The sequence below is a fragment of the Amphichorda felina genome, assembly GCF_050947745.1.
Source record: "Amphichorda felina strain 45539 chromosome Unknown scaffold_5, whole genome shotgun sequence".
NCBI lineage: Eukaryota > Fungi > Ascomycota > Sordariomycetes > Hypocreales > Bionectriaceae > Amphichorda > Amphichorda felina.
This window is the reverse complement of record NW_028145045.1, coordinates 2536280-2560497: the sequence shown is the minus strand read 5'-3', so window position 1 is coordinate 2560497 and position 24218 is coordinate 2536280. Positions and strand designations below refer to the sequence as shown.

Below are 24218 nucleotides of genomic sequence, written 5' to 3'. Positions count from 1 at the left end.
CTAGGAGATCCATATTTTGCTTATTTTCAAGCAAAAGCTTCCCAGGTGCTGTATGAAAACCATGGCCGCGAGCGGCGAGGACTCTAGATGCAATAGCTCGAACCTCAATCACCACCAATCGATCCCCAGCCCACAATATCTCTGAAGAGCTACTAAGCATGTCTTTCCTTCAGCTTCCACCCGAGATCCGGCTCAAAATCTTGCAGAGGGCAATATCTTCTCCAGCTGACACACCATCATGCCCTGCAGCCAGCCAGGAAGGACGTACGAGCCCGTATAGTGGCATTTGGCAACTGCCCATAAACAACCCCGCTCTTCCTCTTCTCCTGGTCAACAAGCAGATTCACGTGGAGGCCAAGGATGTACTCGAGCGCCTACGGGCCAACTATCATGTCGATATCATGTTCGTCAAGTCCTACGGCCTCTGGACGACTTGGACCATCCCAGCTCCCCCGCGAACGCAGTACATAGACTCCGTCCATGCCTCATTTCGACTCTTCGAGCCTACCAAGGATCTTGATCCTCGCTTTGAGCGCAGTCTGAGCTTTCAAGGCGGCGACGGCGGCCCCCCCGGTGCCGTCTGGTCCTTGTACGATCTACTATTCGGCCTGGTTAGGTCTGGCCCGGGTTACTTGGGCTGGAAAGATCATCTTCATCAAAAAGGGCTTGCACCCCGATTTGTCGTCAAGAGAATAATTATTGATATTAGCGCGCCTACTGACGGCGTAACCCATAAGAGCATTCTCTGGGAGGACGGCGAGCATGGGCGACTGCACAGATGGGAGATAAACCATGGACCGCACAATCCCTCGACCCCCCCGGAGGAACGGCTTGCCGATTATATGGTAGCTTTTCTCGATATTCTCTTGAACCTAAGCTATTATTCGATGAATTACGGGGCCTTCCTCTACGAAAGCGTGCTGGAGGATATTACAATCCTAGTCAGAGGCCAAGAGTATAAGCGATACGATATGAATCAGCTCATGGAGGAGCACGACGTTACTTACTGGGGAGGGACGCCAGAAATAATTGCACAGCGCCAAGAGGCGCATGCGAAGTGGCTGGCCTGGGTTCGCGAGCGAAGAAGACGGATGGGAGAAGGCCTCAAGTTGGACAGCGATCGTCCGGTCACAACCATCATGTAATGCCTCGTGTAGTGCATCCAGACATTCTCTACAATGGTAGGTGTGAATCTCTGACATATCTGCTACTACGAGTAGTGCTGATCGCCCAAGAGTGCAAGTTGTAGAATACTGCGTACTACCAGCGGCTATTGCCAGTTGCATTAAAACGTCCATAACACGACCACAACCTACATAGTAGTAGAGTCGGCCTCCAGTGGCCAGACATGGATAGCGACTGCATGTCAGCATATCTACCCCATAAATGCAGATTGACAAGGCACTTTCTCAATCTCTCCAATAAGGCCACAGCGTGGTCCGGCGACCCTGTCAGGCATTTGCGCCACCAATTAATTGATGGGAGTGGGCGTGCGGCGATGCACACTACAAGTATCCAGAAAGAGGGGGAGAGGGCCAGGCATTTAAGACTTGTCTCCTTACTCTGCACGTACGAATAGCCATGTCCGGGCTTGAAATCGTCGGTCTCGCTTTTGGGGTTGCGGGCCTCTACAGCTCGTGCATCGACGCCGCCGAGAGAGTCCAGGCCTACAACTCATTCAAATCCGACTCGCAAGTGCTGGATGCGCAGTTCAACGCCGAGAGGCTGCGTCTCGAGATATGGGGCGAGCGCATCGGCCTCAAGCATCTCATTCCTCACGGGGGGAAGCTCCCGGATCAGCCACTCGACAAGAACATCCACAGGGCGCTGCGGAACCCCAAGGTTCTTGAGGCGGTGGAGAATTCACTTCTCGTGATTGAGAACATATGCCTCGCAAATGATGATGTCCCCAAAAAGCCTACTCGCACAAAATCAGGCCTGGCAGGAGCCGAGCCAAACGACCATAGGCACGGCTTTGAGGGAACTTCGAAACAGTCTCGGAGGACGAAGCTGGCATGGGCCTTTGGAGGGAAAGGGGAGAGGACGACCCGGATCAAGCTATTTTGCGACCTTGTTCAGCAACTTCACAACCTGGTCCCCGTCTACGACAGTACGCACACGCCAGTTGGCGAACAAGGAGAGGACCAAGGCCAGGACATGGCCGAGAATGCCTACGGCAGCACACCGGTAGGAACTACGCTTGACCTGGGCATGTCTGAGGAAACACGGGAAATTTTAGCAAGACTCGGCGAGGCAAGTCGAGCTGCAACTCGCCGGGAGCTCAACTCTTGGCTGTTGGGGCGATCTCTGTCTAACGAAATCTACGAGTCTGCGGTCGAGAAGAGGCTTTCCGGAACGTGTGACTGGATCCTCGAGCGGTCAATCTACGCAAACTGGACCTCCTCGTGGGTTGAGTCCTCTGAAAACAAGCCCAAGCTCCTTTGGATTTATGGTCCGGCGGGCTTCGGCAAGACTATGCTCTGCTCAAGAGTAGTCCAGCATCTCTCGTCTACCCTCACAGCCCCCGTTGCGTACTTCTTCCTCTCGGCCGACTTCCAAAGCCGCAGCGACCCTTACATGGCCATTCGCTCGTGGTTAAGTCAGCTTGTCGCTGTCGACCAGGCTGCTCTCGAGCTCGCCAGTCATACGTGGATGACCGAGGAGAACCGCGAGGCATCACGTAGAACCGTCCTCAAGCTTCTTGCGGAGGTTGTTCAGAAGAGGCCTGACTGTGTGCTCATTCTTGACGGTCTGGATGAATGCGCCGGCATGGAATTGATGTCCTCCTCTCCCGTCTCGGACTTCCTTGAGGACCTTGACAAGTCTTTGGTGGGCACACGAACCCGCGTCATGATTTTCAGCCGCGACACATCCGAGATTCGACAGGCCCTCGAGAGCCTTGAGGTCTCCGAGCTCATCAAGTACAAGATATTACCCGAAGACGTCCACGCTGACAATGCGGCTTATTCTCAGAGCATCGTGGACAGGAGGCTGCCCAATAAAAGCTTAGAAATCCGCACGGACTTATCCCAGAAGATGGCCGACCGATGTGAAGGCCAGTTCATTTGGGTGAAGATGCAGGGCGAGTCGCTCATCCGCGGTTTAAATAAGAGACAGCTCTACAACGCTATCGACCAAACTCCCACCGAAATCGAAAGCATCTACGATCAAAATTGGATGAGAATTATGGGATTCCCAGGCCAGGAAAGACGGAGGGCGTTTTCATTGCTCCGCCTGGCTGCATTTGCGTTGCGACCGCTGACAGTGGCTGAGGTGGCCGAAGCGGTCCTCGTCGAATGCGAGGAGCTTGGTGAAGAGGAAGAAGAGAAGGACGAGGACTTCCCGATGCTGGAGCTGCCCGACGACATAGATGAGGACTATGTCAACAGCAGGATATTAGACCTCTGTGCACCGCTTGTGGAAGTCCGCAGCCCCGCGTCCGATCCGTCACCCGCTCTACAGACGATCCACCTGACGCATTTCTCGGTCAAGGAGTACCTACTCCGGAAGCTCCCTCCTCAGGCATTGCTCAAGGCCAATGGAAGACTTTGTGCTTCAAACGAACAATTCCAAAATGCATTACTGGCAAAGCTATGCCTGAGATATCTGGCCTTCGAGGCCGTCTGGGGGGAGCTACCCCTTCTCGCCGAGGATATATCATTCGAAGCCTCATTTCGCAAATATGCAGCATCTTCATGGCATCAACACGTCAATTCAGGCGGATATACCAGTCAAGTCGATTTAATGGCACTTGTGATGGAATTTCTGAGCAAGAGCCACCGGACTTGGGATTCCTGGAGAAGCTGGTTTGACGCCCGAGAAGATGAGAAGTCCCAGGATGAGGAGTCCCCAGAAGAGGGGCGATGGGGCGATAGATTGCCTGAACCACTCTACTATGCCGTAAAGCTGAATCTCGATGACGCAGCTATCTCACTTATCAGGAAGGTGGAATGGGATGAAGACCGAAGGACAGTCCTCGGCAATGCGGCACTCTGGGCTGCTTGCGAAGAAGGGAATATCGCAGTGGCTAAAGAGCTTCTGGACTTGAACTGCGATATCAACGCCACTACCAAGGCTGGTCGGACGGCCCTTTTGATATCCTGCATTGAAGGCCATAGCGATGTGGTAAAGCTGCTTCTGGATAAGGGGGCCAAGCACGCAATTGCAGATACGCATGGGACGTCACCCATGGAAACAGCCTGTTTGAGAGGCCACAGTCGCGTAATCTCACTACTCCTCCAAGCTGGCGCTGACCCAAATGCCCCAGACAAGGATGGCTGGCCACATCTAAGTCTAGTGGCCGACAAGGGTCATCTCGATGCTGTCAGGATCCTACTCGAGCATGGTGCCGACATCGACAGAGAAATGTCTCCGGGTGGCTACACAGCTTTGTATTTGGCTTCCTTTAAAGGCCATTTAGGGATTGTCAAGCTTCTCCTTGAGAAGGGAGCCAACGCTGCGATCCCCAACAGCCATGGATGGACGCCCCTCAATTGTGCATCCAAAAAAGGATACATTGATATTGTCAGACTACTACTCGAAAATGGGGCTCATATTGCCACAGCGACCAGTACCGGCATGACACCTTTGCATTCGGCTTCCATCGGTGGCCACCTGGGACTTGTCAAGATTATTCTTGAAAAGGGCGGGGATATTGTGAAACCCGATCATGGTGGATGGACACCCCTCAACTGTGCATCTGAAGAAGGCCACCTTGATGTTGTCAAGTTTCTTCTCGAAAAAGGAGGCGACATTGCGACCCCCGACAACGATGGATGGACGCCTCTGAATACTGCGTCTTACTTTGGCCATCTGGAGACGGTTAAATTTCTCCTTGACAATGGGGCTGATATTACTGAAGGGAATAATACTGGCCGGACACCTTTGAGTGCGGCTGCCCAATGTGGCCACCTCCATATAGTCAAGCTCCTCCACAGCCGGGGGGCTGATATTGCGGCAAAGGACACTGACGGGGATGATGCAATCAACGCCGCGGCAATAGGAGGTCACACAGATATAATCCGGTTCCTTCTCGACCATGGGGCTGACATAGCCACAACCAACAATCTAGGTCGGACACCGTTGATTACAGCGTGCGTGAACAATAGGCCAGAGACAGCAGAACTCCTTCTGAATAGAGGGGCAGATATCAGCGGCTCGGACGATGAAGAATGGACCCCGATTCTCCTGGCAGCAACAACTGGCTACATCGAGCTCTTCCGGCTGCTTCTCGATCACGGGGCCGACGTTACCGTCCCAACCAGCCGAGGATCTTTGCCCTTTACCATGGCAGCCTTAAACGGGAACTCCGAGATAGTAGAAATTCTTCTTGAGAAATCTTTTATGACAGAAGCTTTGATCGAACCGTATCTTATGGGCGCGGCAATGGGGGGACATACCAAGGCTGTCGAGCTGCTTCTTGCAGTGGACTCAACTGCATTCGTCGACCTCGGAACTAAGCTACAGAACGCAACACCAAAAATGAATGATATTAACGAAGGACCCTCAGATCCGCCGCCAACGCTTGGTTCCAACAAGGATGATGACCCCGGCGCAGTGGCTTATGGGCATGATCCACTCTTAATAGCAGCTGTTTACGGCCATACAGATGCTGTGAAGATGTTACTGGATGATGGCCGATTCTCAGTGGGCGATATCGACTGGAAGGGCTCGACGCGGCTCTGTATGGCTATTAGGAATGGCCATATCGAAACAACGAAGGTGATGCTCACCTACGCAAGCAACGAGTGCCTCAACGCGACCGACGGTTTCGGACGAACGCCTCTGTGGTGGGCGAGGCAGTGTGGGGAAAATTCCATGCCTACCTTATTGATTGATGAAGCCAAGAAACGAGGCATCCAGATGGAATTTGGCGACGAGGGACCGGTAGAGTTCAGCAAGGCAACACCTGAACTAACCCGTACGTGGTGTGACAGCTGCTCGTTGAAAATTCCGGGGGAGTCAGAAATCTACATGTGCCTTATATGCATCAACGGGAGTTTGGCAATCTGCTTTGAATGCCACGGCCGAGGCATAAGGTGCCTTGGATCTCACACGTTGGTTCGACGTACAGTTTCAATGGAGGGGGATATCAATATGGTCTAGGCAGGAGAACTGTTGTACGAGGAAGCCTGAAGGAACACCACGAAATAAGTCGCTCAGAGGATCATGTGTTTGATCCAGATAGGAGTATACGGTATCTACACTTACGGAAATGATTGACGCTCGCAATGGTGCAGCTCAAGGATTGCGGGAGATTCCCATTAATACCCCCTCAAAGACCTATCGATACTGGAGTTGCAGCCCATTGCTGGACACCCTGGCAGCCCTCAAGTTCCCTGCCAGATATTAATCTGAAGAAATTTGTAGCAAGGACATTGACTCGGGTAAGGTAAATAAACAACTGGCGTTGCAGCAACCCATTGCGATATGGAGAGGGGGTTTGAGAAAGACGAGCTTGGGAGTCCTTCTGGTGAGCACGTCGAACCATATTAGTACTATACCAGACAGACTAGGGTCTCGTTCGTTCTTTCTACGTGTGCCGTAGAGCTCTAAATGGACGGAAATAATGCAATCCCTGCCCTGTGGTGGCAAACTATCAGGACTAAAGGTTGTCGATGATCCTGACTCGTGATCGTTGGTAGTCAAACTTCGAAGGATGTAGGGAAAGTTATGGGTCCCATAATTAGTCAGCCTTCTAGAAGCTCGGGAAGCTTCATATTGTCGTCTTCAAAATTCCAAGTTCAACCCCAGGACTTCGCATCAACAACTCCACGACTCATCCACGGTCAATATAAAAGATAATGGCCGATCCAGAATCCACAGCGGCGCCCGAGGCCGCTAACGCGCCTGTAACCATGTTCAAAAAGCGAGGCACCAAGGGCAAGGCCAACATCCGCAAGCGCCCCACCACGCCGCCACCCGTCAACAGCGACAGCGATAGCGACTACTCGTCATCCGAGGACGAATCCGGACGGCGCTTGAAGCGGCGCAAGAAGACAGCCGTCGTGACGGCGTCGTCAAAGACGGCGTCGTCAAAGACGGCATCGGCGGGAGCGGGCGACAGGGACATCTCGGCGACGGTGTACACGGCTGACCGCAGCGGCATCACCAACTCGAACGATGCGACCAAGCAGACTAACTGGTACGACGAGGAGGCGGAGGGCGCCATGTCAGCCAAGAATCTGCTAGGGTCGACGAGGTCATCGTCAGCGGCCAAGGACTCGCAGCCTGATGGAACATACAAGGGCCTGGCGAATCAGACGTCCTTTATCCAGAGGAACCCCGATGCGCCGCAACGGCAGGTTGGCCCCATGAAGGCGCCGACAAATATACGGACAGTTACATTCATGGATTTCAAGCCGGATATTTGCAAGGATTACAAGTTGACTGGGTAAGTTGCTTTCCCCCTCCCCCCTGGTTCACCTTTACAGAACAGCAACTGACATCGTCAAAAGGCACTGTGGTTTCGGAGACGCGTGCATATTTCTCCACAGCCGTGAGGACATGAAGCAAGGATGGCAGCTTGATCGCGAATGGGAAAACGTCACGAAAGGAAAGAAGAACCTCGGGGGTATGGTGGTGGCCAGCGCGAACAGGGACAATGCGGGAGACAAGACCCAGGATGACGAGGACGAGGCGATCCTGGAGAAGATCCCGTTTGCGTGCATCATCTGCAAGCAGTCATACCGGGAGCCCATCGTGACGCGATGTGGGCACTACTTCTGCGAGCCCTGCGCGCTGAAGCGGTATAGGAAGGACCCGACGTGCGCTGCGTGCGGCGCGGGGACCAACGGTGTGTTCAACTCGTCAAAGCGACTAAAGAAGCTGCTAGAGAGGAAACGGGAACGGGCGGCTAGGAAGAGGCAGGAGGCGATTGAGGCTGGGGAGCCGGTCAGTGACCAAGAGGATGATGATACCAAGGAAAAGGTATAGTAGTGAGGCGCAGATATGCGATTTGACTTAGCGGCATAAATGATATCCACGTGGCAGACGCTCCACCTAACCAAGGCAAAATTGGTCTTTACTTTAAAATTTGCCTTACTCGTAACCAGAGATTGCAGGAGTTATGAGAAGTTAGGTAATACCTGTGGACTCTTGGGTCCAAAATGTCGTGTTCATGTTGAAGGCATAGGGTAGGATATCGGGCGTACCTAGCCGCAGTATCTTCGGAACACTATAGTAACATTAGGCATTCAAAACATAGCAGCCAATTCAACACGGCCATTTGTCCTTTGCTGGATCCATCTTTGTGTGTCAATATATAACAGAGACCTCCTGACCTCATGCTAGGATGATTTGGGATGTTTTTTACAACGTGCGGATATTATTCTTTGCGCCCAAGCCGTCTTGTCTCCAGATGGCGGTTTCATGCATTGGCAGCTGGCCCCGGTTTCGTCGAATATGACAATATGATTGGTGAGATACACCCCCTGCATTGTTTTCTTTGACCGAAATGAGGGATGGCCATGCGCGCGTCATTGTTTTTGATAGGGATGACGAAATGGGATTGGGCCTTGACAAATTTCAACGGGTTATCATCAGAGCTTTGATCACTTTGCGCGGCTGAGCTGGCCGAGTTGGAACTTGAGGCTTGCCGCGAACCAGGGGGACATTGCGGAGAGCCGTGAGAGAGCTTGCCGGGAGAGAATGAGCCGACATGAGCACGTACGAGTATCTGTACTCCGAGCACGGAGTACATACTAATAGCAATAGTAATATCACCTAAGTGAGGTACTCCATACACAGTAGCAATCAGATCAGTTCAAACATGTCCCAATACGGGTAGGGCGATGATGCGGCTGCTCGAGCGTGATCTGCCTATCATCTACGGTGGATCGCGTTGTGCGATGGCTTCCTTTGTTGAACTTTACAACAGGGGCAGAGACACATCTGTAGAGATGGTGGTTCTACAAAGTGCGAGGTAGGAATGCGTCGTCACTAGGGGAGAAATGAGGCTTTGTAGTGAATGCCAGATGGACAATTTATTACTCGTATTGACGCCAAGTCGCGTTGAGAAGAAATCAGAAACCACGGACGGCATCGCGCCGGCGGCTCTGAGAGTCGAGACAGGAATGCCACCTGGAACGCTCCACCGCACAATCCACCCCGGACGCCCCAAATTTGATGGGAGGCACTGCATTGGAGAGCGGAGGCTACGAAGTGGGATGTGGAATCATTCACCTTCTTTCGTCCTTCTCTCTTCCTCCTTACACTTCACGACCCATTCTCTCTCTATCCTTCCCTCTCGCCGTTCTTTCGTCGCCTTTTGTGAGAAGGACGGGCTCCCGGCAGACTCTGAGATCCGCGTGACTGGTTCTGGGGTTTGGCTTGTTTTGACGACTGGTGCAGCGCCAGACGCGTCTTCAAACTTGCAGCAATCGGGACAGCCCTCCCATCTCTCTTTTTTTATTCTTCTTCTCTTCGGCTGCTTTTATTCGGTGCTTTTATAGCTCGCCTCACCAGACCTGAGCTGTCGAGTCATTTTGACTTTCGGCAACCAACGATCTCGGAACGGCCCTTTTTTCGTTTTATTTTTCTTTGGTGGAGTAATGCCTCGCCCCGAACTTAATTCATCTAGGTGGGAGGGGAGCTGACAGTCGTTTCAAGAACCGCCGAGGTACGAGTACTGCGCGCGCCACAGCTACAACGCATCGTGCATTGGTGGTGGTCGCGTTAAGCACTGCACAGCAAAGCGCCAACACTGCGGCAGCGCCTTTAATTTCGGGTGAGGCTCACGATTAGAGACACCTCAGTGGCCTCACAGACCGCCCTCGTACACGCGACTTCAAGCAACCTTCATTCCATACCCTCCTTACTCGACCCTTTTTTGATTTTCAACTTTCGAACTCGGCCTTGTTTCTGTTTGTTTCGGTGCAGCTCTTCTCTCATTGTGCTGCATCACTTTGTCCGTTTCGTCGACTTTTGCCGCCGCCGGTCCTGCCTCCTTGGTAACGGTACCTAATACAACCTCCCCACTTGTGTGTCCAGCTTTCTCCGCGCCGGTGGCTTCGCACACTCAGCTTCTCCCTGCAGCATCTTCCTGGTGCACCTCACGCAAGGGGCTACCACCTCAGGTCAACCACAACCTGAGAGTTCAGGGTTGCTCACGATTGAGGACGGCGTGTCTGACATTGTCCATTGGGTTTTGTCGACTTGTTTCGCTCGCATCCACACGTACACGTCGCATACCCACGCCACGTCGCGGCACCACACGACACGGCCAGCCAAGATTTGATGGTCTCACAGTGCTTCTAGACAGATCTTCTGTCTGTCTGCGTCGTCTCATTTCTATCAATCGAGACCATCTTTAACCGCCGCCATGGCTTCCTATTCTTCCGACAATAGAGCCAATCTCTTAGCCCCCTCCGGGGCCGACTCCCCGACCGCTAGCTCCGACGACCCCTTTGTGTCCCGCGCCTCCTCCGCTTCCGCCCATCACCGATTCTCCAACTACGACCATGAGCAGTTTGTTGCCGGGCCTGGGTCGTCACCCAGCCAGGCCAAGCGGGCCTTGGAGGCACACCTCGCAGAGACCGACCGGAAATTAGACGAGGCCGGCAAGCTGGGCACCGCCCTGGTGACCCAGCGGAAGGCCCTCACCGAGCGGCTGCAGGAGGTCGAGAAGCTGGAGGCGGAGGGCCAGCTAGGCCCCGAGCTTCGAGAGAAGTTGATTGAGATCGAGAAGGAGTACAACGATCTGGCCAGGGAGTCGGCAAGGGTATTTTTACCCAAGCAGAGGGTACCCAGCAATGAAACCAATCCTGGCTCACCGCTTGTTTCCGAGGTAAAGAGTGGAAGGGTGAGTATCTGTGAATCATTCTGTCGAGAGCATGGACTGATTGGCCACTCTAGCGTTCCGTTAGCCCTTCCAAGTTCGAGAGTCAGGCCACCGCGTCTCCTGCCAAGCTTAGCGTACCCAACAGGAAGGTTAGGAACCAGCCGTCGAACCGTGTCCATGACATTGAATTCGCCGCCGAGATCAGCACTTCCCTGATCGCCCAGGTCCGTAGCCTGCAGTCGATGCTCGCGGAACGAGACGAGGAGGTCCGGGATCTCAAGACTGACAAGTCCTCGCTCGAAATCGAAACCGAGAACCTGCAACAGCGTCTCAAAACATTGGACGAGAGCGAGCACCGCTATAGGGAGGAGAACTGGAACCTCGAAACTCGACTTCAAGAGCTCTCCTCGTTGCAAAGGGAGGCGGCAGACCGCGAGAAGAAACTCACCCAGGCCCTCAGCACGTCAAACGCAGAAAAGAACGCCACCCAGAAGGAGCTGGATGAGGTTAAGCTCTCCCACGCGAAGCTCACCGAGGCGCATACTGCTACCGTCAAACACCACGATATTGAGCTTGGCACCGCGAAGCGCAATGCGGTCGTGGCTGAAGGCGAACGAACTGCCATGCAGCGCAAGATCGAGGACCTGACTAGCCAGAACCAGGAGCTCGCCAAGGCCTTCTCTACGCAGCGAGGCAGGGCTCTGGACCGAGAGAACACGTCTGGCCACAGCGATGACGATTTCGAGACGGCTGCTGATAATCTCACACCTGAGCAATCGCCGCCTCCATCTCCAATCAAGGGAACGCCCCGCCACTCGATGCTTGAAACGGAGACGATGAGGTCGTCGCTTCACCACGCCCAGAGGACTATCCAGAGCCAACGCAGTCTGATTCACCGTGAAAAGACCGAGAAACTGGAGCTCCGCCGCATCATTCAAGACCTCCGCGACGACTTGGAGAAGACTCGGGCTGAGCCTCATGCCGGCACATCCAACAGGCGCAGCAAGAAGGCCGAGGCGAAGGAAGTTAAGAGGCAGCCGCGTCTTCTCGGAAGCCACAGGCCTAGCCGACATGAGATTTTCTTCGAGGACCCGGAGTGGGAAGATCAGGAGGAGCAGCCATCCTCTGTGAGTGCCAGCCCTGCCAAGGGTGACGACGATGTCCAACCGACCGACACCACGGATCACTTCGACACTGCCAATGAAGCGAGTGAATCCGCCTTTGAGACCGCCAACGAGCGTGCCACCGAGACGGAGGACTTCCAGACCGGTAACGAGGGCCTGTCCGATAGCGACGATGGCGCTGCTACGGAGACGGACGCGGTCTCGAGAGGTTTTGGCAAGATGAAGCGTCCGCCTAGCCTCCCTGCGGGCCCTTCCAGACACGCTTCCCGGGGTTCTTTCGACAGCACCGCCTCAACATCCGGTGACGATGACGACTTCGAGGCCAAGACACCAACAGGTACCATTTCGTCCCAAAGGAGCCGATTCCGTGCTGGCCGTGGTTCGCTCCGCCGTAACTCACGCCACGCAAACGAAGAGCCTGCGTTGCGAGGCAGTCCTACCAGTCTCATCAGCAGCGGCAGAAGGACACCCCAGAACGGCGGGCAGAGCCTCTTTGCCGAGCTGCAAGACTATGCCGTCAGTGATGACGACTCTGTCGGCAATGCTACGCCTAGTCGGAGAAGCGTTCGTTCGGTCACCCCGGGCTCGATTCGGCGCCGCCCCTTTTCTCCTCCTCCAGCTGTTCCAGCTCTGCCCAGGGTCATCATGGTCGACAGTGGCGTCATGACCGACCCTGTGGAGATCCGGGCTGACGTCGTTGCAGCGTCGCCTGCCCCTCTAGAAATTGATGGCGATGAAATGCAGCGACCCGAGTCTATGGTGCTTGTTGCTGACAATGCTGCCAACCGCGAGTCGATCTCTTCGCTCACTACCAGGACTAAAAATTCTCGACCTGTCTCCACGGTGTCCTACAGTGATGCAGGTGCTCAGTACGAGGCCGATATGGACCCTAGGCTTTCTCAATTCCCAGTACCGCCATCGACTTTGGCCCTACCAGTTCTGAGCCTCTCGTCCATTCAAGTCGTCACTGAGAATTTGGCGCCTCAGCCCGAACCCGAGACGCCTCCTCCGGCTTTGACTCTGTCAACTATCGCCGCCGAGTCCCTGGAGCCTGTTGCGGAGCCAGAAACGCCACCGCCGACGTTGTCTCTGTCGGCCGTTGCCGGAGAGCAGGTGGAGCCTATTGCAGTGCCACCGCCGACGTTATCTCTGTCGATGGTTTCTGCAGAGCAGGTGGAGCCTATCGCAGAGCCGGAAGTGCCACCACCCATGTTGTCTCTGTCGATGGTTACTGCAGAGCAGGTCGAGCCGATTGCAGAGCTAGAGACACCACCGCCCACATTGTCTCTGTCGACCGTTACTACAGAGCAGGTGGAGCCTGTTGCAGAGCTAGAAATCCCACCACCCACCTTGTCTTTGTCGACGGTTACTACCGAACAGGTGGAGCCTGTCGAAGAGCCGGAGACACCAGCTCCCAAACTGACAACCACCTCGATCATGATTGAAGTTGTCGAACCAAGGGTTGAGCCTGAGGCCCCGCCTCCTGCCCTGACTTTGTCAAGCATCCTGGGCGAGCAGATTGAACCTGTGGAGGAGCCGCAGCCAAAGCCAGAGCCTATGTCCGTAGCTGCGGTACCCGAGCCCGTTGTTCCCGAGCAACCAGAATTGAGCATGTCGGGGCTCGTTATCGAACATGTCGAGCCGGTGATCGAACCAGAGATCGTGGTTCCTCTGCCTGTGCTGGGCCTATCTTGCATCCAAGCCGAACACCTGGAACCCATAGCGGAACCCGAGGTGATACCTGAGCCAGTCCCGCTAGGCTACTCGGGCATTTCTATAGAACAGGTTGAACCAGTGTCCGAGCCAGCGCCTGGTCTGCCAACGCTCGCCTACACGGGCATTTCTACAGAACAAGTGGAACCAGTGCCCGAGCCAGCCCCTGTTCTGCCAACGCTCGGCTACACGGGCATTTCTACAGAACAAGTGGAACCAGTGCCTGAGCCAGCTCCTGTTCTGCCAACGCTCGGTTACACGGGCATTTCCACAGAACAGGTCGAACCAATGTCTGAGTCAGCTCCTGTTTTGCCAACACTTGGCCTGTCCTCGATCACTGTTCAGGATGTCGCGCCCGTTATGGAGCCGCTCCCTGCACCACCGAAGCTGGTTTTGTCTTCCATCGCTGCCCAGGGCATTGAACCCCTGCGCCCCGTGGAGGTGGATGTACTTCCCCCCAACTTTGGTTTTTCAACTATCGAGTCCATCGAGACGCTGCCTACTTCACCCAGGAGCCCAAGGAGGGACGCTTTCATCCTCCCGAGGGATATGGACCAACCCGAGACACCCAAAAAGAAGGTTTCTGGCTCTATCTTTGGATTGTCCAATAACACCGACTCGCCCCCGATCATTGCCGAAGATGAGACGAGGCAATCCCCTGGAGAGACAGCTCAGAATGACACCCCCGAATCTCAACGGCCGTTCAAGGAGATCTCTGCTAATGCCGAGTCTCGTTCACTGCGGAAGTTGGCATTGTCCACAAGTGATCAGGGTGCTCAGACTTCCCTAACGGCCGATGCTATTGATCAACTCTTCAACAAGGCCGGCTCGCGTCCAAGCTATGGCCACGAGAGGTTCTCGTCTACCAGCAGCATTGGCAGCCCGGGCACCCCTGGTACAGTCCGGATTCATCGTTCCCATGATGGTGTTGTAAGCCCAACTCCCGATAAAGGGAAGCCGCTGGAAGATTCGATCTCGGAGGCTGGGTCCATTAGACGGCCTGGCAGCGTCGCTAGCGGTAGGAACTCCATGCAAGACGCGCCACCGCTCCCTGCCAACCACCGTGAACTTATTGAGGCTGCACGGACTGGCTCTGCGAGTGGCTCGCAGAGTAATATGGGGCCTCCCTCGTGGCCGGCATCTGCCATAAAGCACCGATCTCGTACCCCAAGTGTCCAACGCCCGACGTCAGGGCACTCAGGTCGCGGAACACCGACGCCTCGCGTCATGCAGACAAACTCGAACCAAGGAAATCTTGAGGTTCCCCACTCACCAAGGACGACTGTGCGGTCACGACAATCCTCAGTGTCATCTTTCGCATCCGAGCTGGACAACCGCTTCAATATCCGCCAAGGAGGGATGATAGACCCGACCGGATTGGGCCCCCATACAGATCCTCGGATGATACAGGCTATTACGCAGACAATGATTGGAGAGTACCTGTGGAAATACACCCGCAAGACCGGTCGTGACGAGATGTCCGAGAAGCGACACAGGCGTTACTTCTGGGTCCACCCTTACACGCGCACGCTGTACTGGAGCGACCGCGACCCGTCGATTGCTGGACGTACCGAACTCAGGGCGAAGAGCGTCCCAATTGAGGCTGTGCGTGTCGTGACAGACGACAACCCGATGCCACCAGGTCTCCATCGCAAGAGTCTCATCATCGTCTCGCCGGGCCGTACTGTGAAGTTTACCTGCACTACGGGCCAGCGACACGAGACTTGGTTCAACGCTCTGTCGTATCTATTGCTGCGAACGAACGCGGACGGGCAATCTGATGTTGAGGAAGTTGCCGAAAACATTACCCGGGAAGACGTGGATGAGTTTAACCCCCAGTATGGACAGCGGGCAGCAAATGGTACCCGGGCGCGTGGGACTCCATCACTATCGTCGTACAACTCACGGACAACCCCTAACCGGTCACCTATTCCAGGAGATGTGTCAATGGAAATTCCCACCCTGACACCTTCTCGGCAAAGAAGCCGGCCCTCACCAGGGCCGAAGGCCTCGGGCGGCTCGCTCAGCAAACTCGGCGGTTACTGGAGGAATAGTGGCGGGAAGTTCTCGGGGAGTTTCTCCAGCAGACGTGCCCGGAGACCCGCTCTTCATGACAGTGTCTATGAAGCTAGCGAGGTCCATGATAGTGCCGAGGACCTGCGTGAGATAATTGAGCGGCAGGATAGAGAGTCTGATCGACTGGAGAACGTCAGAGCTTGCTGTGATGGTAAGATATTATGATATTGGTATTTTCGAGATGCGAAAGACCGAAGAGGCTAATAAAGCTGCGTATAGGCAAGCATGATGTGGGCCAACTGTCCCACTCAAGGCGAGGACGTGGCGGACACTCCCATGCGCATCCTGGACCCTCGCCGACGAGCGCTCCCATGGCGTCTGTGGCATCTCGGGCGTAGTTTCACACTGCCCAATGTCAGCGCCATAGTACCACCTGTCAACCTGAACCTGTCAACCTGTCACTCTAGACATCTTCGAAACACGCGTTTCTGTCACGACAACTACCATTCGACGGAGTTTTAACGACCCTGACGATTTCTTTCACTTTTTTTTCCCTTACACTGTCGCCGCGCATTGGCAACTAATCATATATCAATCAATCAAATGAACCAACCAACCAACTGATAACCATCGCTCCTGGGCCTGGCCCTCTTTTCCTAATCTATACAACTTTCCCTTCACTTGGACCTTCTCGGCTCATCCTCCGACTACCAAACGCCAACCCTCTTGCTACGGCTTGGCATGATTTTGTTTATATACCTACGCACACCCCACTTCACTCAACCAGAGGCCGGGAAAGAATGGCCTCGTTGGCGTTTTGTCATTTACGTTGCAGCGTCCAGACAAGCTTTACTGGGGCATGTCTGGGCAACGGTGGGCGTCTTGATGTGCGATGGAGGAGCATTTTGCTCTCCGGATACAACTCTGTAATAATTGAGATTACTGGCTTCCGGATGGGAAATACGGGTTTCTTTTCATCTCCTTCTGCGGTCTTTGTCTCTGTCTCTTTTATGACTGTCTGTGAAGAACAAGATCTGCTATTTGTACCAAATCGCACACAGATGTTCGGAGGATATACTCGTACCGGATCATCGGTGGAGCGAGCAGGCTTTATAAATGTGGGAACTGGAATGGCAGACAGAACTGGAAAGTAGCGGCCAACCAGACTGCAGGAAAAGAGGGCTGCTGTGCGGGGTAGTAGAGCATACATATTGATGACTGAATGAAGGATCTTTTTTTCGTTCTATTTTGTATGTTGATGAACTCGATCTGGGCCGATCGTGGTTCTGGAGGCATTGGAGGGAGGTGGTTGCAACAGCCAGGCACAGACGGAGAAGGAGCTCCGCAGGGCTGTGCCGAGCCTGGGGTGTGCCTGTTGTAACTTGTGTGCTGTAGCCTGCTGTGCCTGCTCCTCAAGGTTCCCGCTGAAGTGGGGCAGACCCCAGCGGGTCACATGACGTAGCGCCCGCCATGACAGTGGTGGCTTCAGCGCCGACCTGTCATCAAGACAGACATGGGCCTGCTGATGAATCGCTGTCTCGAGTCCCTTGCTCCCACATTCATTCCCCTTGACCTTTTTGTTCCTGCGTGCCCTTTTTGAATGTTTCTCCATCTGGAAGCTTCCTGTTCAATGCCTTGATCTTCCCTCCCATCTTCCACTCTTCAGTGCCGAATCGTGACCAGAGCGGCGGCGGCGGTCCCCACACTGGACCTGCTCAGCCGGCGGACCACCTTGAGGAGCGATGGGGAGCTGGTCGGCGTTGCTGCTTGCTTACCTGTTCGGCGGTCTCACATTCATCCCGCTCCTTATCCTTGCTGTTCTTGCCCATGCGCACTTCTCCTTTCCATGCAGACACGATGTCGACCTCTCGCGAAACCCATCCGGTTCCGGCACTCCCGTCGCCAACGCCACTGACGACGACCACAACGGCAAGGACGGCATCGTCCAGCCCGGCGACGATACGACGGCCCTCGATGCGATGAAGCGAGATGGACTCGGTACATCTTCATCATCGACGAACGAGACAGCAACGACGGCGGCAGCGACCCGGCCGAGGGACCACCTAGATGTAGCGTCGGGCTACTTTGCCGTCTGCAGAGAGTACACGCCCATGGGGATCAACGCGAAGCCCATAGAGCGTTCGACGCCCGTGGGCAGCACGACAGTGGCGGCCCCAAGCCCTAGTGTGTACCAGACAATGTACCGGAGTATCTTTGACCGCAAAGCTGCACCGGGGGCCCCGACAGAGAATAGCGGTATGAGCCAGCGGCCGAAGAAAGCGGGCAACGTGTTCTACGTGGTGCTACGGTAGGGGTTACCCAAGGGGGTCATAGTCATAGACAGGGATTCATCGCTAATGATTTTGGGGGGATAGGCATGGGCATCTGATGCTGTTTGACGACGAGGAACAAATCGAGGTGCGCCATGTCATTTCGCTTGCGCACCACGACGTGTCCGTATACTCGGGTGGGGATGTGACCCCTGAGGGCGAACTCTGGATCAAGCGCAATGCTATATGCCTCTCGCGAAAGCTCGATGGCACCGAGCTTGGGCCCGACAGCCAGGTTTCGAAGCCGTTCTACCTCTTTTCGGAGAACTGCTCCGCCAAGGAGGACTTTTACTTTGCTCTCCTCAAGAACCAGGAGCAGACGTTCGGTGCCAGCACGTCAGCACCTAGCCCGAAGCACTTTGACGTCAAGAACATTATATCCTTGGTCCAGAGACTGCATTCGAACGAGGATAACGTCCACCTGAGATGGCTGAACGCCATGCTGGGCAGGGTTTTCCTGGCCATCTACAAGACCAAGGACCTAGAGAACTACATCTCGGAAAAGATTACCAAGAAGATCTCGCGTGTGAAGAAGCCGTCCTTCATGACCAACATCACCATTCAAAAAATCGACACCGGGGAGGCTGCGCCCTACTTCAGCAACATGAAGCTCAAGGATCTTACGGTGGAGGGAGAGTGCGTCGTGGAAGCCGATGTCAAATATACGGGCAACTTCCGTCTCGAAGTGGCAGCTACGGCCAAGATTGATCTGGGCACGAGGTTCAAGGCGCGAGAGGTGAATCTCATTCTCGCCGTCGTACTCAAGAAGATCGAGGGCCATGTCCTCTTCAAGGTCAAGCCACCCCCGAGCAACCGTGTATGGGTCTCCTTCCAGACCATGCCCAAGATGGAGATGGTCATTGAGCCTATTGTCAGCTCGAGACAGATCACATACACTCTTATTCTCCGCCAGATCGAGAACCGCATAAAGGAGGTGGTCGCTGAGACCCTGGTCCAGCCGTTCTGGGACGATATCCCCTTCTTCAAGACGGAGCACAAGAAGTGGCGCGGTGGCATCTTTGAGGGCGATGATGCCGTTGAGACTTCTGCGAAGCACGTTGAGGCTTTGTTAGCCCAGGCTGGAGATGTAGAAGCCGTCGAACGTGCTGAGGAAAGCCCGGATCTCTTGGCTGAAACCAGACCAATGGAGAAGAGTCACAGCATGCCCCTTGCCGATTCATCGCATCCGGCTGCCACTGGGCTATTTGGGAGGAAATTGGGTAAAGGCTCCAACGGCCCTACGCCGTCTGCATCCTCAACAAGCATCGATACGAAACCCCAATCCCCCGCGGCTCCTTCACCTAAGACGCTGAATACCGCCCCTGAACCGGTGGTTGGAACCGATGCGGCGCACGCAGAAATCTTCAAACCGCCATCCTCACCCCCGGACCATGCCACAAACTACATGGCAGCAATACACTCGCGATCGCAGGATACTCTGCCGTCAGGAACCCCGAGCGAGTCACCAGCGAAGCCGTTCCCTGTGATCCAAACGCCTAGCTTCTCTTCCGCTTCGCCGGCCGATTACAACAAGGAGGGTGGCGGGGAGAAGGATAATGAATCGGACACAACTTCGAGCCCGATTGGGCGTAGGAATACCACATCCTCGGCAGGCTCTGCCTCAACACGGGGGGACCAGACGGAGCCGCACGGGAAGACGTCGTTCAAGGACCAGGCTGGCTCGCTCGGCCGGAGCTTCTTCATGCGCAAGGAGAACTCTAACCTCTCTGTGGCTTCACTCAGCGGCGATAGCAACGGGTCCTCCCAGAAGAAGAATACGCTGGCTGCCGTCACGAACGCTGCCGCACAGGCGCGACAGTGGGGGTGGAACGCCATCCAGAGGCAGAAGGATGCGAGAAAGACAAGTGACGCGTCGCGTCAGCCAGTAGACCTTTCTCAGCCTATGGGGCGTGGGCAGCCTTTCCCCCCGATTGGTACACCGCTTCCTGGACCGACGAACGGGAAGACAAAGATAGGGCCTATTCCTGTTCCCAAGCGCAAGCCCGTACCTGGGCAGCAAGGTGCCGACCGGACATCTGATGGATCCAGCGAGGAGACGCACACGCACGCACAGACGCCCACAAAGCCAACCCGCAGGAGACGCGGGGCGAGTTACGATGCTGGGGATGATGGCGAGCACGGTATGCTCGTCGTTGCTGCTCCAGATGACTCTGAACCTGGTACACCAGGGGTGGAGGAGGATAGGGCTGAATACTTGGCAACGTCTGAAGGTGCCAGTATCACGGCAGCTGAGGGTACAGACGATGCGGCTTCGTCTAAGTTCACGGCCGAGGCCACTCAACTATCGACTCCGCCCACCGAGCCTATCCTGGAAGAAAGCCCGGTATCGGAGGAGGAAGAGGGCCAAATTAAGACAGCGATCCTGCCTCAAGAAGAAGAAAGCCCTGCAGAGACAAAGAACCTCAACATGGCAACTCCACTTGCCCCTGCGGCGACTGCAAGCCTGCCCCAAGAAGAGACCCCTGCAGAGGCAGAGAGCCCCGGCGTAACATCTCTGACTGTCCCTACGACCACAGAACTCGACGATGATGATGACTTCTCGGGCTGGATGGATGATGACAATATGGAGATGGATTTAGAAGAAGAACCACGGAAACACGGCAGCCCTCCGGAAAATGCGCCCACTCTCATTGCATAGGAAACCAAGACATGAATGGCTTCGTCATTTTTTATAGGAACAAGCGGGGAGTTGTGGGAATTATGGTGCATTGCCTAGCAGATAGAACCTTGTTTACCAGCAACAACGTTGATTGCGGTAATACGAGGTATTTGCGTGGCATGGATATGTTTAGGAATGATACGGCGTTGGTGGAATGGGGCTGGTGTTCTCGGATGAGGGCATCATATTATACGTATAATATATGCCGGCATTACTCTCCAGTGGATAGAAGTTGAGACATGTCAAAAAGGTATCATTGTTATCCTGCGTATCGTACTGTCGTAAAACGCCCAAAAAGACAGGCCCAACTCGCAACACCAAACCGTGCCCAAAGTGAGGAGCATAAGAAAAATGAAACCCCCTGAATTCAACCGTAAGAGACCGATATATTCCATCATGTCGTTGTTACCACTCTAACGCCAACCTGTCCACACCCTCTGCCAGACACCGGATCGCCGGCTCTGTCGCCGCCCTCTCCTGGCGCACCTTGCCCAGCTGCCTCATCCGCGTCCAGAACACAGGACAGTCCTTGCTATCGCACTTGACCTCCTCCGCGGGGCTCAGGCCCGAGCAGCTGCGGCACAAAGACAGCACCTCCTCGTACCGACGCTCCTCAGCCGTGAGTCTCGACTGCAGCGTCAGGAGAGAGGCGTCTGTCTTCGCGCGGCACGTCGGGCAGAGAGGGGTGCTGGCGTGGCTTCCCGTGCCCTCGCTCGTGAAGCGCCGCGAGCAGACGAGGCAGTGCGTAGACTTCATGTACGACTCGAGGGTGGTCTTCCTGCCGCCGTGGCTGGCGTGCTGGTGGATGCGCTGGACCTTGGGCATCTCGTCGTACCACCCGCGCACGCTGGCGCCGACGAGGTTGAAGATGCGCTCCAGAGGCGGGATGAGGTTCTTGGAGATGTAGTACTCGGCGTCGAGCTGCCAGTGTGGGTTGGCCAGGAGGTCCTCGGGGGCCACGCAGCGGTCGATGAGGCGCGCCCCGGGGGCCCCCGTGATGACGACGTAGGGCACGCGTTCGCCGTACTGGGGCTCTGCGCGGGCATCCTCGAGCATGCGCTTGGTGCTGATGAGGGCCCCAGCGGGTGCGACGCCTTTGTCCGAGTACGTTCCCAGGCGGACCTCCTTGGCGAAGCAAAAGTCTTGCACGGAGACGGATCCGCGCATTATCTTATCGCACTGCTTCTGGAAGTACTCCTTGATCTGGCTGAGGTCTGCCGTCTCAAAGAGCAGCTTCAGTGCCTTCTCCTCAATCTTCTGCTCCGCGGGAGTGCCATCCCGTCGGACAGTCTCGATGCCCTTGGCGTCGAAGTCAGGTTTGACCTGATCCTTGCTCTCATACTTGTAGCCCACGTATCGCTTCTTGGCAAGGAGAACGCATGGATGGTAGACCTTCTCGAACTTGAGCTTGACGGGCCGCGGGTTCATGTCCGTGACGGCCTTGGCAATTTCGTTGCCAATGTCGAAGGCTTGATCACGCGTCCTGCCCTTCAAGTACACAAACAAGCTGTCCGTGTCGCCATATACGACCTCTGCGCCCCATTTCTCTACCGAGTGGATGTATGCAATGGCACGTTCTAGTGTCTCGCGGCCGGTCTGTACGATGCTGTCCGCAATCTCTGAGCAGGGCATGCGGCCGGAGTAGGAGGCCGAGGTGTAGCCATAGGTGACGTTGGCCAGGAGCTTCAGGGCGAGCTGTCGGTTGTTGAGCAGCTGCTGGAGCATCTTGTCGTCCTTGTCCTTCTTCATGCCACTTTTGACCATCACCCTGGTTTCGAGAATCTCGGTGAGCATCTTTGCTAGTAGAGATTTTCGAATCTCCGTCTTGACATACATCATCCCGTTGGGGGCGATGTTGATGCGGTCCCGCAGCAGAGAAAGGAGGCCTTGCTGGCGCTTGTACTCGGTAAACCCCATCTTGTTCATCCCGCGCCAGTTTGCGATGCGCCCCAGGAAGGTCGAATAACAGTAATTGTAAGCAATCATGACGCTTGGATATAGGCTCTGAAAGTCGAGCACTAAGAGCGGACTGTTGTAGAACGCGCTCTGAGGCTCCATCACCAGGGGCAAACACTCCAGCGCATTCTGCCCACCCACTTGCTTCCGACTCGGCGAGACGAGAATAAAGTTCTCCGGTTTGGCGATCCTGAACATGATGGATTCCACCTTGAACTGCGAGCCCCGTGAAAAGACAGAGAAGAAGTCGACACCGAGAAGTCTTGCTTGTTCGCTGGTTCTCGGGATGAGCTCGTTGGCCTCGAGGATCTCAATGTCCAGTCTGGTGCGGACTTGGTAGTAGCGCACCAACTTGCTGAGATGCTGAGGATTGCCGCTCGTGTACCAGTTTGTAAGTGTTTTCCACGGGTAATGGGGTATACGTCGATGGAGGACATGCCATACGACGTTCTCCATGGTGTACTGGAGTAGATTGAGCTCTCCTCGCATCGCTCGCCAGATATTGATCATGTGTCTCCCCGTGACGCGAATGGTAGATGTCGTGGTGAAGCCCCATCGATCGTTCTCTTTCCCAAACCTCCCGTGAGACTCGGACTTCATTCGGGAGAACTCATCACATAGAGTGTAGTCGTATTTTAACCTTGCTCGCTCAATCAAGTAGCCCCAGGAACTTCCGTGTACTTCATACCCGGTGAGGACATCGGGGTCGTGAGTCCGTACAATCTCAACCATTCGCACCATGAGGTCAAGCTCCGAGGCTTCTTCTATAATCTCGACTGAGCTCTGCCTTTGTATTCTCTGAGCCAGAGTACCGTCGGCGTCGAGGACAATGATGCCGGACTGGATTGCTGCTGATGGGTCTTGGCTGTCCAGAGCCGTCTCGTCTGACTTGACGGACCAGAATATGCACTGGACTTCGTCCTCCTCGGGATTGGGGACAAATTTGCCCCGAGTATTGACGTGAATCTCTATGCTCATGGTGCTCATGTACTGAGCTTCGTGTTCCACGCTTGTCGACTTCTTCTTTTGCGTATAGGTGAACCCATGCTTGTTCTTGGGAGTGGGACCATCGATCTGGGACAAATATCGCTTGGGGGTTGCTCCAAACTGGCGGCTTTTGCTGTTCTGTAAAATAGCCTTTGCCTTCTTCTTGTCCCACCAGTTGCTGACTTCTTCACGGGATGGAGGGGGTTGGACAAACTCCCAGCTTACCCACGAGCACTGTTTCCCCTGCCGCTCAAATTCCCTTTCCACTGCTATTCTGTCTATTGGCTCATTTCCCTTTACACCATAACTTGCTGCCGATGTGCCAGTGGGATCAAAGGGTGGAAGAAACGGGAGTGTGTTGCTTTCGAGGCGATACTCACGCCCGGCGTATTCGCGTGGCCGGGTAGGGACGTCCTTTTCCTTGCTGTAGAAAGCATCCTGGTAGATGACGTTGGGTATGTTCATGTCTTGCAGTAACGAGGAAGCGGATGCAGGCTCAGGTGGTCGAGCTGCGAAGATCAGCGTCCTCGACGCTGGGGCAAAGGCATCCAAAGACTGCTGAATCTTTGACAAAGGAGTTTCTATTGCCCTTCCACTGGCAGCGGTTGGCGAAGATAAAAGGCCGAATGATG

The 24218-nt window shown here is 54.9% G+C and overlaps 5 protein-coding genes across 5 annotated transcripts; 4 read left to right on the top strand and 1 right to left on the bottom strand.

The window, feature by feature from the left end:
* Positions 1-1581: 1581 nt before the first annotated feature.
* Positions 1582-4291, top strand: ACO1O0_005643 (uncharacterized protein; the record flags this gene model as incomplete). The annotated part of the gene is made up of 2 exons (XM_083195055.1): positions 1582-4125; positions 4268-4291. The coding sequence occupies 2 exons, from the start codon at positions 1582-1584 to the stop codon at positions 4289-4291; spliced, it is 2568 nt and encodes an 855-aa protein (XP_083049968.1).
* Positions 4292-6803: 2512 nt separating this feature from the next.
* Positions 6804-7935, top strand: CWC24 (U2-type spliceosomal complex subunit CWC24; the record flags this gene model as incomplete). Its single annotated transcript, XM_083195054.1, has 2 exons — positions 6804-7393; positions 7497-7935. The coding sequence occupies 2 exons, from the start codon at positions 6804-6806 to the stop codon at positions 7933-7935; spliced, it is 1029 nt and encodes a 342-aa protein (XP_083049967.1).
* Positions 7936-10321: 2386 nt separating this feature from the next.
* Positions 10322-15858, top strand: ACO1O0_005641 (uncharacterized protein; the record flags this gene model as incomplete). The annotated part of the gene is made up of 2 exons (XM_083195053.1): positions 10322-10801; positions 10855-15858. The coding sequence occupies 2 exons, from the start codon at positions 10322-10324 to the stop codon at positions 15856-15858; spliced, it is 5484 nt and encodes a 1827-aa protein (XP_083049966.1).
* A 1288-nt stretch (positions 15859-17146) lies between these two features.
* On the top strand, positions 17147-20622 carry ACO1O0_005640 (SMP domain-containing protein; the record flags this gene model as incomplete). Its single annotated transcript, XM_083195052.1, has 3 exons — positions 17147-17220; positions 17486-17941; positions 18009-20622. 3 exons carry the CDS (start codon positions 17147-17149, stop codon positions 20620-20622), a joined length of 3144 nt encoding a protein of 1047 aa, XP_083049965.1.
* Positions 20623-21048: 426 nt separating this feature from the next.
* On the bottom strand, positions 21049-24051 carry REV3_2 (DNA polymerase zeta catalytic subunit; the record flags this gene model as incomplete). The annotated part of the gene is made up of 1 exon (XM_083195051.1): positions 21049-24051. One exon carries the CDS (start codon positions 24049-24051, stop codon positions 21049-21051), a length of 3003 nt encoding a protein of 1000 aa, XP_083049964.1.
* Positions 24052-24218: the final 167 nt, after the last annotated feature.